General features: G+C 53.7%; 1 protein-coding gene across 1 annotated transcript; it reads right to left on the reverse strand.

Moving 5' to 3' along the window:
- Window positions 1–2,024: 2,024 nt before the first annotated feature.
- MFSD4A (major facilitator superfamily domain containing 4A) lies at window positions 2,025–18,553 on the reverse strand. Its single transcript, XM_062509633.1, has 10 exons — window positions 18,109–18,553; window positions 12,672–12,870; window positions 12,019–12,258; window positions 7,905–8,073; window positions 6,483–6,598; window positions 5,928–6,101; window positions 4,442–4,589; window positions 3,745–3,815; window positions 3,461–3,581; window positions 2,025–2,089 (listed from the first exon to the last, which is right to left on the reverse strand). The coding sequence occupies exons 1-10, from the start codon at window positions 18,534–18,536 to the stop codon at window positions 2,025–2,027; spliced, it is 1,731 nt and encodes a 576-aa protein (XP_062365617.1). The 5' UTR covers window positions 18,537–18,553.
- Window positions 18,554–19,812: the final 1,259 nt, after the last annotated feature.

A 19,812-nucleotide genomic window follows, 5' to 3' on the forward strand; every position in this document is an offset into this window, starting at 1 on the left:
TTTTTCTGTTTTTTTTTTTTTTTTTGATTTTGATTTTTGTGGGTTTTTTGTGTGGTTTTTTTTTTGTTGTTGTTTGGATTTTTTTGTTTGTTTGGTTTTTTTTTGTTGTTTTTGGTTTTTTGTGTTTTTTGTTGGTTTTTTTTGTTTGTTTGTTTGTTTGTTTGTTTTTCCCTGTAACTGAGTTTTGCACTCCGTGGTGCTTTTATTGCGACTGATTTATTCTGGGCAGGTCCAGAGAGGAACAGTGGCATCCTGTGGAGCTGCAGAAGAATTACAGCCTGGATGGGATCTGCTCTGAGCTTGGAATAGAACTGCAATCTCTGCAATCAAATCCCACCAAGGTTTGGGAGGGCAGGATCTTCAAAACCTCCTCATTCCGTGGGCAGGGACACCTCCCCCTGTGCCAGGAATTGGGTTTAATTTCATTAGGGGATCACAGAATAGATTCCAGCTGAGGCAGGAGGGGCTCCCTGAAGTCCAGGGATGAGCTAAACCCAGAATTCAGCTGCACTGACTCACCTTGAGGGGGGAAAGTGGCAATTCAACAGCTCCAGGCTCTTTCCTGCAGGAGTTTGTGGAGGTATTTTATGGCAGGGAAAAGCTGCTGCTTGGAAAAATGGGAATTTCCCAGAGCAGTTATGCCTGCTCCATCCCTGGAAGTGTCCAAGGCCAGGCTGGAGAAATCTGGGACAGTGGGAGGTACCCAACCCATTCCACAATTCTTCAAATACCAAAACCATTTTAATTTAAAAAAAAAAAATCCATTAGATTCAGCCTGAATTTAAAAACAGAAATGGTCCAGCGAGCAAGCAATTAGCAATCAATCAATCAATCAATCACCTTTAATTAAACACTGCTCTATATACACACCTACATATGTACATCACATACAGCAGTTCAAGCGAGGAGTTACATCCACAGCCACTCCTGGCAGGAGGAAATTTTGACATTCCTCAAAAATCCAGTCCTTTCCTGGTGGCTGGGACAGGCCATGCGTGGGAGTACCTTACACAAGGCACCTGGATGAGGAGATTGCACAGGTGAAGCAGCTGGAGCCTGGCTCCCAAAAAAAAAAAAAAAAAAAAAAAAAAAAAATTTAAAAAATCCCTTCTGTCTTAGAAATAAAACCACCCTTAAAAAAACCCCAACAACAACAACAAAAAAAAAACAAAACAAAAAAAAAAACCAAAAAACAAACAAAAAAACCCCAAAAAAACAAAACCAAAAAACAAACAAACAAAAAAAAACCAAACAAAGACACTGGAGCAGCTCAAGGAGTGACTTAAAGCAAAACAAACCAGCACAGCTTATTCTTAACTTAAAAAATAACAAACTGCCCTCCCCTCCAAAAAAAAAAATAAAAAAGGAAATTATTACTTAAAATCATTTAAAAGGCCTGAGCATGCTGAGTAAGACACTGTTCAGAGTGTGGAATATACAGGAATTAAGTGTGCAAATAGAGGCAGGCCCTGCTACCTGTGTGCACCTGGAGGGGCTCTGCCACTGTGGAATTTCCCCCCTCGGAAGGAGCAAGGGAGGTGACGCTGACTCGAGTCACAAAAATGAATTAAAACTTGGGATTGTGCTGTAAATTCCAGGGGGTCCTGTGCACCACAGGCCAGAAATAAAATCTATTCAAACGCAGTGACCAAGGCAGGAGACATTCAGTCTTGGATGAGGAGCAGAGAGCAGCTTTTCCTTCCCACCCTCTGTCCTGAGCAGGTTAAAAAAACAACAAAATAAAAGTTCATTTTCGGGAGGAACTGCTGTGCAAATATCCCTGCTTTCAGTCCCAGGCTCAGGCTGGCACTCCCAGATTATTTTCTTTTCTTTTTGTGTGGTTTTTTTTTCTGGCACAACCCCACGCTCAGGGCTGCATTTCCTCCATTCTGCCTTTACCCCACCTACTGTGCTTTTTTGATTGCAGAGAAGTCGCCCGATTCAGTTCATTAAAAGTGAGATCAGCCTTGGGAGTGATGTTTAATTGGGGTTTAATTTATTGCTGGCGCAGAGCGGGCTCTCCCTCAGCGCTGGTACTGCCCCGTGTCCTCGGGCTCTGCTGCTCTGCCAGGGGACGCCTCGTCCAGCTCTGAAAAACATTCCTTCAGTATTGCACCCGAATGGATGCTTTAATTGAGATTAAAAGGTATACGAGTGAGGTTTTCATGGTTTTATTCTATTTCTAACCTCCCCCCCACCCCCCAACATCCACACCTCAGTGCCATGTCCAGGCCTGGGCACCTCCAGGGATGGGGGCTTCTCCTTGCAGTGTTTAAAAACTCTTTCCATGAGGAAATTGCTGCTAAAATCACCCTGAGCCTCCCTGTTCCCTCTTCTGTCCCTGTTCCCTGGGATGAGATCCCAAATCCCCCCCGGCTGTCCCCTCCTGTCAGGGAGTTGTGCAGAGCCAGAAATTCCCCCTGAGCCTCCTTTTCTCCAGGCTGAGCCCCTTCCCCTCAGGATTCTCCAGACCCTTCCCCAGCTCCCTCAGGATTCTCCAAACCCTTCCCCTTTCCCTCAGGATTCTCCAAACCCTTCCCCATCTCCCTCAGGATTCTCCAAACCCTTCCCCAGCTCCCTCAGGATTCTCCAGACCCTTCCCCATCTCCTCAGGATTCTCCAGACCCTTCCCCATCTCCTCAGGATTCTCCAGACCCTTCCCCTTCCCCTCAGGATTCTCCAAACCCTTCCCCATCTCCTCAGGATTCTCCAAACCCTTCCCCATCTCCTCAGGATTCTCCAGACCCTTCCCCAGCTCCCTCAGGATTCTCCAGACCCTTCCCCAGCTCCCTCAGGATTCTCCAAACCCTTCCCCAGCTCCCTCAGGATTCTCCAAACCCTTCCCCAGCTCCCTCAGGATTCTCCAAACCCTTCCCCATCTCCTCAGGATTCTCCAAACCCTTCCCCAGCTCCTTCAGGATTCTCCAAACCCTTCCCCAGCTCCTTCAGGATTCTCCAAACCCTTCCCCAGCTCCCTCAGGATTCTCCAAACCCTTCCCCAGCTCCATTCCCTCGAGCTCTGACCCCACAGTGCCCAGCCCAGCCCACGCCACACCTGGATGTGTTTTTTTGCTTGGCTCACTCTGCTCCTTTTGTATAAAAACAACCAGCAGCTCCAGGCTGAGGTGAGAACTCAAAAATCCTTTATCAGTGAGGCTTTTCCCAAGAGCCTGACAGCTGCCCTTGGATGGCAGCCTCACTTATTCCCTGGATTTCAGCCAGGGACCAGCCCAGGGAAGCTGCTGCTGTCTGTGATTCCTGCTTTTTTTCTTTTTTTTTTCCCTTGCTTCTCCAGCAGAAAAGAAAGCAAACCCTGAGCTGTGTCTGCCAAGGCTTTGTGGGCAAGACAAAGCAGGAACAGGAGAGAGGAAGCAGCAGTAAAATAAACATTTCCTTGCATTTTGCTGGAACGTTCTGCAGTGAGGCTTGTGCTCCCATCCCAAAGCAGGGCATCTCTTACCTGGGGAGGGCTTGGGGTACATCCTGTGGAAAAACACCAGCAGGGCGTAGAAGGTAAAGGCCAGGCATCCAAAGATCATCCCACACACCAGGAAACTGTAGCTGCCCCGATCATGGATAATCTGCAGTGGGATGGGAAATTCAAAAAGGATCAGACATCACTCACATTCCTCGTGGTCCATCAGGCTTTGCTGGCTGATCACTCAAGGCTCAGGCAGTGCCCAGGAGCAGAACTGATCCTTTGACTTGTAAATTCCAAATTTATTTTGGGTTTTGCTAACTCACCGAGCCCACCAGCAGCTGCAGCACCATCTCTCCAATGCCAGCTCCAGTCACCAGCACGGTTGTGGCACAACCTGCAAGGAAACAGGGCACGGGCTGGTGGCAGCAGAGGTGACACAGCCAGCAGGGCCACCCCCTGCTCCTTTCAAGCTTTTCCGTGGGTCTCACCCCACAAAAGTCACAAATACTTGATGCATTTTCCCACTTAATGTTGAAAATGCCACTGCAGACCTGCAGTAGTGCAGAAAGGTGAAAATTAAAGTTAAAAAAAAAAAAAAAAAAATCAATCTCCTGGCAGCTGCCTGTGCTGGCAGAGCTGATGTTGCCTCTTGCTGGGAAGTTTCTTGTTTTTCTGTCTCACTGCCCTTGAGACAGAGGCTCCCTGGAGGAGCTCAGGCTCTGAGATTTCCAGCTCAGGTAATGTGGTGATGTTTTCAGAACCATCCCCCTCCAAAACAACATTCCTGCCACTCCTCGAGCTCCCCAAACCAGGATCCAAGCCTGGATCCCTGCCTGGCCTCATTATCCATCAGCCAAACAGAGAATTTGACACTTTTCTGCAATAAATCTGCCTTCAAAAGCAAAACTGAACTTCCAGGCCTCCTGAGGGAGGAGGGAAGGAGCTGAAAAAAAAAAAAAGGGGGGGGGGGGGGGGGGGGGGATGGGATCCAAAAATGCACCTGGCCAAATGGCAGCTCACCTTTGTACTGCAGGATGTCCTCGGTGTAGGCCAGCATGCTGGGGAAGGTGCTGCTGAGGAACAGCCCCAGGGATGCTGTGCCCACAAACAGGAAAACCACGCTGGAGGAGAAAATCAGGAGCAGCAGGAAGGTGATGAGGACCCCGACCTGTGAGCAGCACCCACAAAAATCAGTCAGAAAAAATGCTGAGTGGAACAGGGGCTAGGGTTTGGTTTTAATGGGAGATAGTCTGGAAGAGAGAATATGTTTATATTTAATAGGAAGTAGTCTGGAAGAGAAAATATGCTGGGGGAAAAAAAAACAATCAGTGTTTGAGAAACTGAATCTGTTAGATTCAGCTTCATTAAAGCCATTTGGCTTTAATGGCCAAAGAAAATCTATCTGGTTTTAGTGACCTAAGAAAAATCCATCTGCACTTAAAGAATTTGCTGATTTTTATTATATAATTTGGTCGTGGAGTCTCAGTTTCATTATGCAGAAACTTAAGGGTTTTAGCTGCAAAATATACTTTTAAATACAATAGTACCTTCCACAATATTTACATGTTTTAGTCACTAGTAATTCTTTATTCCGCTGAGTAAGACTGAAGTCGCTCTCAATAATTACAGAATTAACTCTCAGTAACTGCTCAGAAAGCAGCCACAGCATTAAAGCCAAAGAAGCAGCTGCATTTAAATCAACTTTCCCTTACCTCTGGCTTTTAGAGGAAATAACCAAAAAACTCAGGGAAAATTCGAGTGATCCAGGGCAGAGGCAGCAGAGGGAGCTCTGATATTCCAGCTGGTTTTGCTTTAACTGGTCGGGCTCTAATTGCGGCCCTGTGCGAGCGCTCAGGAGAAATTTGGATCCTCAAGGAGCCGAATTCGAGCTGGAATTCATTATGACAATGCTGCCATGACTCCAGGAGCTGCCGGATCCCACAACAGCTCCCAGCACTGCACAGGTGTGTTAGCCAGGTGGATTTTCACTCAGAACATCCCAAAAATCTTCTCCCCGCCCTGTTAGATGTGTGTAATGTGTTGTATCACCAAAATACAGCCACCAAAATCACTTTTTGGTTCAAATAAATTGGAAGTTAACCGCCTGCTCGTGCTTTTATTCTTTGTAAGAAGTGGGATTTGGGATCATTCCCTCCCTCTCTCCTGCCATGTCCTTACACAGATCTCCCTCGCGCATCCCAAAAGGATTCCTGCCCCTTTCCCAAGGTGTTTTATTAACTTCAGCAGGTTAATGGATGAAGGAGACGCCAAGGTAATAATGTAAATAATAATGGGCATTTTTTTTTAGTGCCAGCTCTCCTGGTTCTTTCCCAACTCTCGCACCGGATCCACTGAGGAGCAGGCTCAGACAAGTTGGGCAATCAAGTTTTAAATCGTGGCTACCTGGAAGGCACCTTATCCCCACCCCCCAGAGGTGTGAGAGGAGCTGCAGCTCCAAACCCACCCACAAAGAGGGATTAATTAAAGCAATTAACCCCATCCTTACCACGTTGATGAAGACCATAGTGGCCGGCTTCATCCTGTAGGACACAGGGATGGAGATGAGCCTTCCCAGGGTGATGAAGCCCCAAAAAAGGCTGGGCAGGTACCCGGCCACCTTGTGCACCACGGCCAGCGGCTCCTCCACGGCGTAGCTGTACACGAAGCCTGAGTACTCTCCCTGCAGGAAAAAACACCCTGTCACATCCCCCTGGGGACTTCAGGCTCCTCTGTCCATCGTTTTTTTCGTGGTGGAACCCGTTCTCAAGGGCCTGCAGATCCACCAGCAGCAGCACGTGGGGTTTAATCTATTCTAAAAGGGTAAAACTCCACAGCTGTTCCAGGGAAAAGCCAAATCTGCAGAGATCCTCCCTCCCCAAGGGGCTGCCCTGCCCTCTTGGAGTTCCATACCCCCCAAAAGTCACATTTAGAGCTCAGGTTTGGTAATCCTTGGAGAGCCTGGGACACTCCCACACCTGTGCAACTCCTCTCACCATGAACCCCTGAGCCTGGGGGTTTGGAAGGAAAGAAAAAATCCAGAGATTTGGGCAACTGAACTCACCACGATGCCATCAGTCATGAAGAGAACCAGAGCTCCGGTGATGTGCACGGCAAAATAGGTGAAGGAAGCCCCTTGGAAGTTTTTGCTTTGGCAGCAGCTGAACAAATCCTCGTGACCTGGTGGAGAACAATGCAAAGCAAACTTGACCAGAACGTCCCCCCGGGGCTGGGTGGCTGCCAGCCCTCAGCGGGGTTTGCTTTGTGGGACAGCTGCAGGACAGAGCCAGCCAGAACGTGGGGCACTGCTGGCCTGGGGGGCTCCACCTCACCTGAACCTTCCCCTAAACTTCCAGAAGGAAATGGGAACGGGAATGGGATCTGCCTACAGCCTGGGATCTCAGCTCTCCACACCCCAAAATCCTGGACTCTCCACACCCAAGGATCCCAGCTCTTTGGGATACCTCCTGCCCACACCCCAAAATCCTGGTTCTCCACGTTCCAAAACCCTGGGCTCTCCTGCCACTCCTCTCACTGCAGCTGCTCGTGCTCCTCTTCCCATTTTGGGGCTCCACACTTCTGGCCCTGCTCTCACAGGCAATAAAAACTCAACCAGGGAACTCATGGCCCAAATCCCCTCGTCCCTGGAGCCGCCCCACAGGAGAGCTCCCATTCCTTGGATGATGGATATTGCACCCAACGAGGCACCTTTGGGAAAGGGGGACACACGCACAGAGCTTGGCATCACCCCTGTGCCTTCCCACCAGCACCTCACCTCATCCCAGCTCAACCCCCACCTTCAAGAATTCCCTGGAATTCCCTTCTATTGCCCAGAGGCAAAGCCAGGAATAACCAGAAATCTTTCCAGGAATAACACAGAACGCTCCCCATAGTCCCAAACCATATTTACTTCTGAGATTCACTGTTTACCCAAAGAATTGACTCTGACACGTCTCTCCTGGGCAGGAAAGAACAATGTCACCATTGTCCCCAAGCCAGGGTGTAGCCATGAGCTCAAGAGCAAACCATTGCTGGATTTCACTTTCCTCCTCAAAGAAGGGAGGGGAAATTTATTATTTCTTATTCCTTTCCTAGAAAAATCAGTGTCTGCAGCACAATGGCCACTTTTAAACGGAATAATCAGTAAGAAATGTGACCCAAAACCAGGAGGGAATGAAGGGGCACAAATGCCACGTGTTCCTAAAGGGTTAGGGGCCCCAAGGTTGGCTTTAGGATGGCTGGGGAAACATGGAATGAAGAAACACAGCATGGAGACCTCATTAGGATTGGGATACCAATCTCTGTTCAAAATTCCATCTGATGTGAGGGCAGCTGGCCACCAAACGGATTCTTTGGGTATTCCAGGATTAGATCCCTGTGCACCTTTCCTCCTCAGACAGCAGCGCTGGATCTCTCTTCACACCCAGACACGCTCAAACACTGCTTTTCCCCCCAAAAATCCATAAGAGAGGCATCTCCAGCTCACCTGCAGCCATGTGGGATCTCTGGCCAGCGGTGTTGAGCTCGTCCTTGTCCCCAGGCCGTGTCTCCAGGGCCAGCTCATCCGCTGACAGCAGCGGGTGGCTGCTGCCGTTGAAGCAGGGAACCATCCGCTCCTTGTAGAGCAGGAAGAACACAGCGATGGGCACGGGCAGCTGGGGAGGGCACAGAGGGCTGGGTGAGCACCTGGACATCCCCAAAAAACACAGCCCAGCTCCCCCAGCAGCGGCGTTCTGAAGGGAATTCCGAGGGCAAGGAGAGGTGGGGATGGGAGAAGGGGATGCTGAGGGAGGGATGGAGGCTGGGTGGGATAGGAGAGAGGGGAGAAAATTGGGAGGAAAGTCTCCTGATCTGCTGGGGCATTCCCAGCATTGGGAATCACTATCCACTGGGATGAGAGAGAAGGGAACTGGAGGCGCAGCTCGGGCTGGGGCTGCATGTTTGCAAAAGGTGATAGAAAACGATGGACATGGTTGGATTTCGCCTTTCACCCACAGCAACGTCAGCTGGTTCTGGGGTTGATTAGGAGGGTTTAAAAAAAACCTTAATCTTTTCTGGAGGAAGGGCTGTGACCTGGGTGGTGGCACTGAGCCACCCAGTTTGCCACGTTCACGCCACAGGAGTCTCTGTGCTGGCATCCACCTGGAAATGGGCACAGGGAGCCCGACACAAACCTCCCAAAGCCACCCCAGCCCTGCAAACCTCAAAACTTTCCGTGTCCCAGCCTGGCCTGCTCTAAAGAATGAAACCACAGAGCAGCCACTGCCTGGAGGATCTTGGAGCTGCGGCTGGAATTGCGCAGGAGGGAAGAGGGAGCTGCTCCCAGCCCCTCCCCAGCCATCAGCAGGGGTTGCTCAGCATCTCCTGAGAGAGGAGCCCGTGGTTCCCAGGCCAACAGGGAACAGAGAGGAGAGCAAAGCAGAGCAGGTCCAGCCACAGCTCTGTGCATCCAGGGATGCTCCAGCACTTCCAGGATCCCACCACAGTTCCCACAGTGCCCCCCCTCTGGATCCATGGGACAGCAGGAGCCCCTGGCACGGTGATCCCGTGGGATGAGCCCGCTCCCAGCACACACCCACGACTCCGTGGTGCCTCCAATTCCACAGGGAATAGCTCTTTTTCATTTTTTTTTTTCTCCTGGTGAGGAAATAGAGGGAAGCGAACGAAGCCCTCCCATCTCCTCCCAGCACAACCCAGCGATGTTTACACTGCAACCAACTGGGGGAGAAAGCCAGGAAATCCTAAGTGACAGCTCATTGCCTTGTTTTCTACATGTCTGGGAGCAAGTGTGAGCTCCAGCTCCAAATTTCCTGCCTTTTGTTGGCTCGTGGCATGATTTAAATGTATGGAGAACTCCCCCCCTCGCTCACACCCCGCCCCTCGAGCCTGAATTCATTTATGAGGTCTGCATTGTTCTGGAAACAATGGGAATAGGAACAGTGAGTTCGGTCCCATGGAAGAAAAACGCATTTGCTTGATAGTTCTGATCCTTCCGGAGGTCAGGACCAGATTTCATTCTTCTGAATTGCAGATTTAGCAAAAATATTCTCCCCCCTCAGAGGGCCTGGCTGTGCAGATAACAGCCCTGGGCACTCCCAGCCTCCAGGACAAGGTCCCAGTTTGGGATTCCCCAGTTCCCAGTCCCACTGGGGGTGCATCCCTGCTCTCCACACCCTCACCTTTAAATCAAGCAGTTCCTTTTTGCTTTAACCAGGGACATTTTTAGGAGGTCCCACCTGTGGTTGTGGCCACCACGCTGGATCCCTTATCCTATCCCTGACCATCCCTCCTGGACAGACAGATTTTGGTGCCACAACAATTTTCTCCTAGAATTCGTTCCCCGGATATTTTTTAGCCGCTTATTTTTTTTTTTTTTTCCCGGGAAGATTTTCTTTTCCCAAGGGAAGAAGGGGCACCACAGCATCCCCTACCAGGAGCCAAGCAGAGCCCCCAATTCCCTGCACCCAACGTTCCAGCTCCGCTTCCCAAATCCCCAGAGCTGCTCCCTCCCTCCTCTGGCATTTTTTATCCATCCTCAAAACCTCACCAAGTTGCTGCATCCCCCCAGCTCAGCATGGGGATATCCCAGCTCCTTCCTGCTGCTATTTCAGTCTCTTCCCCCCAGAAATCCAGGATTATTCCCTGCCATTGTATCCCAGGCTCCTTTGGAGCAGCCTGAGCACAATGGAGTGTCCCACACTTCCCCTGGGAAAGCACCTTCCGGACAAACACATCCCTCTCCGAGGAACATTTCCCTGATTTCTACCCCCTTGAAATGGGCTGGGTGATTAAATTTCCGTGCTGTGGGAGAAATGAATTTTAAAACATGGGGATGAATTCCAAAATCGGGATGAAAAGGCAAAAATTTTTTCTCGTTGAGTGAAAGATTTTGGCTGGGAGGGATCCAAGCGCTTTGTTTTGATTATGCTGAGCTGCTTCATTTTCCCAAAGCAAACCCATTTTGCTTCAAAAACATCGGCACAACTCCGCTGTCAGCTCTGCACAGAGCACTTGTGCCAGAGTCAGATTGAGACATTTCCACTCTAAACAAAAGCGAGAGCTCGAAATGAATCATTTCAGCTCGTGCCTTGTCAGAATCCACACAAAAACCGGGATGGAAATGTGGGATTTGGCCATTTTATAACCAAGCTGCTGCTCCTGGTTTCCATTTCTGTTGTTAACCCTTTTCATCCACATTCCTAGAGGTTTAAAAACCCCTTCCCATCATCTTCCTCTGCTGTTTCCACCTTGGAAAGGATCAGCAGTTTGGAGCTGAGCTGCTCACAGCATCTCCAGTGGGTTGGGGTGGCTTAAACACAGAATAAAATCAGTTCCCTCTGTGAGGATTTGGGAAAGGCAATCACAGCTTGGCTCGGGAGCTGAGCACATCCAACTCCCCGCTCTGTGTTTGTTATTTAACCCTTATCCCAAAACCTCTCAGTCTCCCAGCCTCCCTTCCACATTCTTGATGCTCGTCCACAGCCTGTGGGAATCCTGGGAATTCTGGATTCCACCCACCCGCCCGTGTGTGCAGTGCTTGGGAGTGTCCTGCTGCACAAACCCAGCTCAAACTCACAGCCTGTGGTGCCATCCTCCCCCAAAAATACCCACAAGGACCCTGCTGGGGACAGAGAGGGGTCTGGAAATTCCCGCTGGTGCTCCCCAAAATCAGACACATCGTCGGGTTCAGAGCAGGTGTTAAACTCTGCTTCCAAACTGAATGGGTTTGCTCAGGATCCACTGGCTCTGGAGTAATTAAAAGCACATTTCCCGTGGCACAGACAGAGCTGGGGGTAATTAAAGCTGTCTCTCCTCCCAGGCTGGGCCTTTTTTGGGTAACTCTGCCCAGAAACTCATCCCAGCACCTGCCTGAACTCCTCCCACAGGGAGCTGGGAGGGCTTGAAAACCCCTGGATTGGGGGAAAATGGGGGTGTTTAAATAAGTTCATATATGGGGAGAGCCCAAGGAAAGGAACTGCAGCTCCCTTTGCCTGGTGCTGGTGGCAAACCAAGGGCTGTTTTTGGTGGCCAGGGACAGGAGAAGGGCAACGTGCCCATCCTCAGGCTCTGAGAGCTGAATTCCAGAGGTGAAGCTGCCAGGCAGCATCACCCATTTTACTGCAGGAGCTCCTCAGGTGGGCAAAAGGGACACCAGCTCCCTCACCTCCCCCTCAGAGGAAGGATTTCTGCATCTGCTGTGACCTCCAGGGAAAATATTAAACAGAGAGAGGCCCTGATCATTTCTGTCCCATCATCCAGTTCACTGATGGGCACTGTCCTGGGAATATCCCTGAAAATCCCCTCCTGCCAGGCCATCCAAATGCCACCAGCTCGTCCCCAGCTGAGCACGAAGGAAAAGCTGGATCTGAGCAGAGTTTGCTGGTCCAGCTCCTGCCTGGGAAGTTCTGGAGCTACCAACTGCTCCCAGAGAGTTCAGACAAATCCCAGAATAAATCCCAGCACAGAAACGCCCTGACAAAAACAAGACTTGGCAACAAATGAACCTTTCACCCGTGCTGTGCACCAGCACAAGCATCCCTGCGCTCCTCCCTGTACCAAAACCCCCAAACCCACGGAGCAGGGACGCTCCCAGCACTCACATTGATGAGGGCCATGATCCAGAAGGCGTAGGACACCCTTGTCACCACCATGCCCTTCATGGGCAGGTCGTAGTGGGACAGGTTGCCCGGGTGGTGTGGCACCAGGGACTTGCGGATGTGCGGGAGGTTGCTGGAGGCGTTGGCCGTGCCGTTGGCCAGGATGCAGTTGGTGTCTGACAGGAAGGGGTCGGCGATCAGGGGGCTCAGCAGAGCCCCAAAACCCACGAAGAAGTGCAGGGCCTGCAAGAGGGGACACAGTGGAGCAGGAGGGTGGCAGAGCCCCCAATTCCTCCTCCTCGGAATCACAGAATTAATTAGGTTGGAAAAGATTTTGTGAGGTCATGGGGTCCAAACTGTGACCTGACACTGCTTTGTCACCAGAGCTGAGTGCCACTTTCCTCAAACAACTCCAAGAGTGGTGCCTCCACCATTGCAGTGCCCAACCTCTCTATTTGGGAAGGAATTCCTCCTAAAATCCACCCTAAGCCTGCCCAGGGCAGGGAGAGCCCCACAGTGCCACATCCAGGCTTTCCTCAAACACCTCCAGGGACGGCGATGTCACCATCCCAATGCCCAGCCACCCTTTTTGGGAAGAAATTCCTTCTAAAATCCACCCTAAACCTGTCTGGGGAGAGTGATGGCCCCGCTCTCACCTGCAGGAAGATGGCAGAGTCCTTCTGGTAGATCTTGACCAGCTGCATGTTGGAGATGGTGTCGATGCAGCCCATGGCCAGCCCGGCCACGGCCATGACCACGGCCAGCACCACCACGTTGTGGCACAGAGGGATGATGGCAAACACCAGGGAGATGGCCAGGGACGAGGCAAACAGGGCCAGCAGGGACTGGGCCAGCCTGGGGTGGGCAAAGGCAGGACAGGATCAGTGCCACCACCAGAGCAGCAGCCACGCCACCCCCACCTCGTGTTCCCAGCCCCGGGAACTGCAGCTCTGACTCCACAGCCCCAGTTTTTCTGCTGAGAAGAGGGAGATGCTCCACACCCCACAGCCTGGTGTCACCCCTGCCTGCAGGGTGATGCCTCCAAGAGACAGGTTTTCCACCCAGCTCTTGAGGAGAAGAGCAACCATCCCTCAAAACCCACATTCCAGGCAGAATAACAACCTGTCCTTTCTCTGGGGGTACGGGAAAGGATGTGGGGCTGTGCAGGTGATGCCACATCCTGACTTTGGAGCAGCTCCAGGCTGTTTGTCCTGTGGGGCTGGCTCACAGCAGAGCTGGTGGCAATCCCAGAGATGCCTGGGGGTGCTCACCTGCTCCCAGGGAGCACAGGGAAGCCTCTGCAACCTCCCTCTCCATGCCCTGTGACCTGCTCTGGCAGCAACATCGCTGCTCCCCAACCCTCCAAGGGCAGGGATGTGTCCCCTCCTGGCGAAGGAAGGAAGGAAGGAAGGAAGGAAGGGAGGAAGGAAGGAAGGAAGGAAGGAAGGAAGGAAGGAAGGAAGGAAGGAAGGAAGATGTGGTTGGAAAGGCACAGCAGACACGAGAGGGACCAGCAGGTCGCTGCCACAGCCTGGGGTGGTGGCAGTTGTTAATTAGCAGTAACTGGGGGATGTGGGTCTGAGCAGCCCTCAGGGACATCCCCAGAAAGGAGAATCCCTGAATCCTGCTCCACAGCCCCAGCCAGGCTGGAGAAGGCGCTGAGGAGGAGGAGGAGGAGAGTGAAGGAGGCTCAGCTACCAACTCTCCTGAGCTGCCAGGAGAGCCTGGCCATGGCTTTGTCACTGCCCTGGCCATGTCACCACCCTGTCCCTGTCACTGCCCTCAGTTATCTGCAGCCCCACAGTGACCTGGCCCTCCCTGTCCAGCTCACTGCTCCCACTGGAGCAAACGGGCCAAGGGCACCTCACTGCACCCCTGCACCTCTCCTGCAGCCCTGGGTTCTCCTGGCTGTCCCAGAGCCTCCCAGTGCCCAGCCCAGGGCAGAAGCAGACAATATTTTGCAAAGCTGTGGCCACTGATGCTCCTCTGACAGCAGAGCCGTGGGATTTCTGGGGGAGGGAAGGAGGGAGGGGGAGAAGCGGGCGAGATGTGCACAGTCACGGCAGGAAAAGCGCCTGGCAAATGAGAGAGGAGCAGCTCCGAGCCTGGAGAGAGGAGGCTGCTCCCTCCAGGGTTCAGAGCAGCGGGGAGAGAGGCACAGGCAGCAGCTGCTGGTGGATCCCAGGCTGGAAGCGATGGGAAAACCTCACAGAGCATTCCCAAAACTCCTCCCCTGCAGAACCCCCTGGCCTGGCTGGGGAGCAGGCTCAGCACCAGAGCGAAACGCTGATTGAGGAGGATGTTATGGCCTTAATGAGCATTAAAAATGTCACCCCGGGTAAAAATCGCTGTCTGCACCAAGGGTTAAGAGCACAGTTGTACCCCCTGGGAATGCCGCCAGCCCTGCTGGCCCTGGCACGAGGGGGGAACAAGGAATTGCTGCTGCCAGTGCCAGGTGGAGTGGGGGGACTCAGCTCAGCACCCAGGGAGGCACTGAATGATTTCCTGAGATTCAAAACCCTTGGGAAGCACCCGAGATGAGGTACCCCATGAATTCAGCATGTCCTGATGATGCCAAACCCCTCCAAAGGGCTGGAAAAGCAGCCCTGATGTCACAGCCTGGTCTCTGTGTCCCCAGCACAGCTCTGCCACAGCCCAGGGCAGGCTCCACTCCAGCAGGGTGGGAAATGAGTCTTGCAATGCCCCAAATTTAATCTCAGGAGCACCCAGAGCTTGTCCTGGCTCCATCCCAGCTGCCCACGAGAGGTTCGGGCTGATCTCCAGAGGATCAGGATGGGCAATTCCAGAGGCAGCCCCAGCCAGCAGAGCTTTCCCTCTCCCTGCCACATGGATTTAGGAACCCCCACCTCGGTGTTCCTGGATTTAGGAACCCCCAGCTCGGTGTTCCCATTGCAGCAGGATCTCTTCACCTCCCAACACAGGTTTGGTTTGGTTTGCTTTTTTGTTGTTTTTTTTTTTTCCCCACCTCAGGGCACGTTTTTCAAATCCCTCACATCAAGAAGAAAAATGATAATCAGGCCAACTCAGATTTGCAAAAGGGATCATTAACAACCCAAAGGCCCGAGGGGAGGCCGTGGAGGAGGTGAGGATTATCCCAAGGATTATCCCATAGCAGCCTCCGGGTCCCCCGTGTCTCCTGCAGGAAGCAGAGCCAGGCTCGGGGAGTTTTGTGTCCCCAGGGAGCTCATCCTGTGCTGCTCTCTGAGCAACCAAAGGTGGCAGTGACAAATGAAGTGTCCCGAGAGCTCCAGAAACCTCCAGGAGATGGGAATCAGGTGACAGGGACAGGACAGGGCTGTCCCTGGGAGCTGGTGACATTCACAGATGCCGTGAAGGGAGATTAAAAGGGTCCCAGCTCCTCCCAGCCCCACAGGAATGGGGTGGATCACGCTGAGAGGAGCGTCCAGCACAGCTCCAGTTTCCCCAGTGCCCTCCTCACCCCCGCACACACCACTGGGAGCAGCCCAGGGCTGCCCCAAACCCTGGGAGCAAAACAAATTTTCAACAAGACACAAAAAATGCCGTTTCTGAATTTTAAAAATTCCCAACACCAATCTGGGGCGCTCTGGTTGCTTCTGCCACCAGCGCGTGCAGGACTTCAACCTGACAATTCAAACCCGAAATGCAACAAAATGGGAAAGGGAAGTGAAATGCAGGGAAATGTTCCCCCCTGGAGCTGGCAGTGACAGGAGTGGGAATTTCCCCAAAATTTCACCTCCCCCTGGTGTGTCTGAGCCCAGGCTGGTCCTCCCAGCTCTCCCATCCCTTTGCTGGGGCTGCTCCTGCAGGGAGATCCTGGGAATCTTTTCCAGGAGATTCCAGGCAAGAGAAGTCCTCAGGGCCCTGCCAGGGCTCTCTGTGCTCCTGGAGCCCCCCCAGCAGCACCAGGGACTGAGGAGGGCTCAAAGCCCAACCCCAGGGATGAAAACCCCTGGGAAAAGCTGCATTTCCTGGGGCACTGCTCGTCCCACATCCCAGCAAAGCCCAGGGAGGTGTCAGTGGGAGCAGCCTGAGGCGAACCTGAGAGCCCAAACCACATTTCCTGGGGGGCTGCTCCTGGCTCTGTACCCCCAAAAGCTCAGGGAAGGGACCAGCAGCAGTCCCAGACTCTAGGATGGAGCAGCAGCATCGTTCCTCCATCCTTCAGAGAGCCTGGCAGTGGCAAACTTTGTATTTCCTTGAAATCTCACACGAGAGGGAATTCTGGAGCTGGGTCATGCTGAAGGGATAGAGCAGCACTGAAATCCCTCCTCCAAGTGCTCCAGGAGCAGAGAGCAGCACCCGGCAGCTTCTCTGGGGACAGGAGAACCTGGATTTAGGTGCCACCACCCATTCCTGTCCCTCACGAGTCACCCAGAGCGATTTAATCCAAAGGAAGCAGCAGAGTCTGTGTCCCTCAGGCTGCAGGGATCGCACTCAGCTCACAGCCACACTCCGGGGATGCTCCACAGCAGATTTCCATCTCCTAACTGGAAAAGATGACCTGGCCAGTGCTCCTCCCTGCCTGGCACCGAGGCCCCGAGGGCGGCGTAATTTGATTTATAAAGCTTTGGCAGGACAGCTCAATCCATCCATCCCTGAAGAAGGGATTGTACCGGAGCGCCTGGAGACTGAACAATTCTTATTCCCGCACATTTGGAGGCTGCAAGGCTCTGAGTAACCCCCCCCCACAACACTTACAAGCTCCAAATATCCCAAATATTCCCTCCTGCCTGCCTGCCAGGGCTATCAGTCCCCAGTGGGGCTCACAGACACTTCCCAAATCCCTTTTCCACCAAAATCCCAAACACATCCCGCATCACAACCAGCACCAAACACACTCTTCCCCCCGACACAAAGTGCAGTTGCAGAGTTTAAAGTTTGGGATTCTCCAAGCACAAAATCCCCGATGGGTTTGGATCTTTGGGAAGGAGCTGGCAGCAAGAATTCTGCTTTTTCCTTCCCTGCTCCTCCAAACATATGCGAGGCAGCCCGGGGGCTGGCAGAGGCTCTGCTGCTGACCCAGCACTGCCGGAGCGGTGGCAGAGCCGCAGCGAGGTCCCCACGTGCTGTCCCCAACCCCCTGTGCCCCCATTGTCCCCTCCTCTTCCTCGGGCACATCCTCCAGGTGTCCCCACGGTGGCGATTCCAACCCCATCTCCACCAGCTAGGGCTCCCCTCAATTTACAAATATTCAACACCAAGCGGTTTTAAAGGAGTTTTTGTTTTGTTTGGGTTTTTTTAGGGATTCCTGGGGAATTCTCCTGGCTCCAGCTGAGCCCCACTGGCGGTGCGTGGATCTCTCACACACACACACGGAGCTGACACGTTACATCACCGCCCCGAGAGTCGGTGACAACGTAAATAATCAGCTGATCCTCGGAGCTGTCACCGAGCCCCAAATCAAACGCCTCGCTGGCAATCTTCAGCCTTGAGCCAGCCGTGGATTATTTATTTGTAACACACCCTGGGCACCAGGCTCGCTGCGAATCCCTCTTTGGGGCTCTCTCGGCGGCCCCTCAAGGTCCCAGCTGACACCCCCGAGCCCCTGGCCCGGTGTTCCCCCCCTCCCTCAGCCAGACCACGAGGACCACTCGCATCCCTCCACGTGTTCACCCAAACTCCTGGAAAACGCGGAGCTGCCACCATTTCCGACGCCGAGGTTATTAAAACGCGCTTGCAAAAAAAAAAAAAAATTTGGCGAAAAACAACTAAGGTTAAAGGAAAAAAAAATAAAAAAGGCAAAAAACAAAAAAACAAAACCCTCGCGGGAAGTTCTGGCTGGAACTTCACGCCGAGGCTGTCGCTGCGCGGAGCTCCAGGGATCAGCGGCTCCTCTCCAAGGGGACGGAACCGCCCCGGCAGCGGAGCGGAGGCTGCCCGAAGGAGGGGAGACCCCTCCCCTGCGAGACCGACAGGGTTGCGGACCCTCCGCGACGCCCCCCGCGCTCGCTTCCACTCGGGAATGGTTTTCCCACGCAGCATCCCCGCATCCCGGCAAGGAGCGGCCGGCGCTGCCCACCCGCCCGCCGGGGGAAGGGAGGGGGCTCCGAACGCCCCGAGGGAGGAGCGCGGAGTTCGCCGGGCTCTTACGTCCTCTTGAAGACCCCTCCGAGGCAGCTGCCGAGCAGGAGGCAGAACTGCTGCGAGAAGAAGACCCAGGTGATCTGCGAGAGCGAGCTCTGGGTCTGGCAGCGCAGGTCCAGCAGCGTGGGCCCCAGGAAGGCGATGCAGAGGCCGAAGCTGAAGAAGACGCTCCAGTAGGTGAGGGTGGGCTGCAGGTTCCTCCGGAACCGCGCCGACACCCGCTCGTCCCACCACATGGTGCGCGGCGGTGGCGGCGGCGCGGGGCGGCCCCGCTGCTGGAGCTCCGGTGCCGGTGCCGGTGCCGGTGCCGGCTCCGCCGCCGCCCCGCTGCCGTGCCCGGCCCCGCTCCTCCTTTGCGGGATGTGGCTCCCGATCCCGCCGCGCCGGGCGCTGGCTCCGCCTCCGGGGCCGGGCGGAGCGGGGCCCCTCTCCATCCCCACCGCCCCCGGAGCCGCCCGCCGGACCCCGGCGCAGCCCTCGGGCGCTGAAAGCAACGTCGTGTGTCCTCCCTTCCCTCCTCATCCTCATCCTCATCCTCATCATCATCATCATCATCATCATCATCTTCTTCCCTCCCAGCTCCCCCCATTGGGGGGGGGGGGGGGTGTCGCATCATCCTCCCAAAAGTGGGGCGAGCCCTCTGCGCGGTCCTCGCCCCCCACCCCCGGCTTTAAAGCGCAGCCACAGCGGCTACACCCGATGGAACAGAGAGCACAGCCGGGGCAGGAAATCCAGAAATCCCCCTTTTTTCTTTTTTTTTTTTTTTCCTTTTTTTTTCCCCTGCTGCCAGCCCTCCCCGCGGTCCCCCGTGGCCGTGCCAAGGTGCCACCGTGCCAGACAAACGCAATTAAAGTTGCCCCTTCCCTGGATAAGCAGCACAAGCTGCCTTGGGGCGGGGGGGAGGGCGCGGGTTTTAAAGCCGGAGCGGTTGATGCTTACGCAAAAGGTCTTCTCTGGAGGATGGGTTTATAAATATTTCACCTACTTTAGCTGGGGAAGGCTGGCAATTTTTAGAACACTCTTTCCAGGCAGAGCAGAGCCGGTGGAGCTCGGCCATGACGAAATTCTGGCTGCAGGTGCCCGGCCGGACACGGGAACTCCCCCATCCTGTGACCCGAACCTCTGGAATTCCGCTCCGGGGCCGCAGGTGCTCCTTCCCACCTGGCCAGAGTTTAATGTTTAGCCAACCCCAAATTGCATCCGAGCCTTTGTTCTTCCGTGCCATGCTGCCCGCAGAGCACGATCACGGCTCCTGCCACCCCCGCAGGGGACAAAGGGACTCTGACACCGAGGGACGGTGATAATCGCACCTCAACCCCCCCCAAAATTACCCCGAACTCGGGGTTCCTGCTGCTGCCGGGCACCTGAAGCCACGAAACAATCCCAGAGCGGCTGAAACTCCCGGAGCTGTGTCCTTATCCTGCGTGACTGATGGGGACAGCGAGGGCCAGGCAGGAATGAGGCTCAGGGACAGGGAATGAGTCAGGCACGGGCGGAAATCGGGTTTTATCATTAGGGGAACAAACACCTCCCAAACCAGCCTGGATGGGGACGCTGAGCCACAGCCTGGAGCTCTCCCCGCCAGGCAAAAAACTCGATTTGAGGCCGTGCTGCTGCAGCAGCCTCTGCTTCCCTTCCCCGTCCATACGTGGGGGGTGAGGGAGAAGGGTTGGGATAACAAAACCTTTCCATCAAAAACGGCTGGGAAAG

The sequence above is a fragment of the Cinclus cinclus genome, chromosome 27, assembly GCF_963662255.1.
Source record: "Cinclus cinclus chromosome 27, bCinCin1.1, whole genome shotgun sequence".
Lineage (NCBI taxonomy): Eukaryota > Metazoa > Chordata > Aves > Passeriformes > Cinclidae > Cinclus > Cinclus cinclus.

Coding starts and splice junctions, on each gene's coding strand:
- MFSD4A (XM_062509633.1), bottom strand. CDS start 18,536: ATGGAGAGGGGCCCCGCTCCGCCCGGCCCCGGAGGCGGAGCCAGCGCC. Junction 6,599..7,904: donor GAGATCCCACATGGCTGCAG/GTGAGCTGGAGA, acceptor GTTCTCCACCAG/GTCACGAGGATTTGTTCAGC. Junction 3,582..3,744: donor TGCAGCTGCTGGTGGGCTCG/GTGAGTTAGCAA, acceptor ATCCCACTGCAG/ATTATCCATGATCGGGGCAG.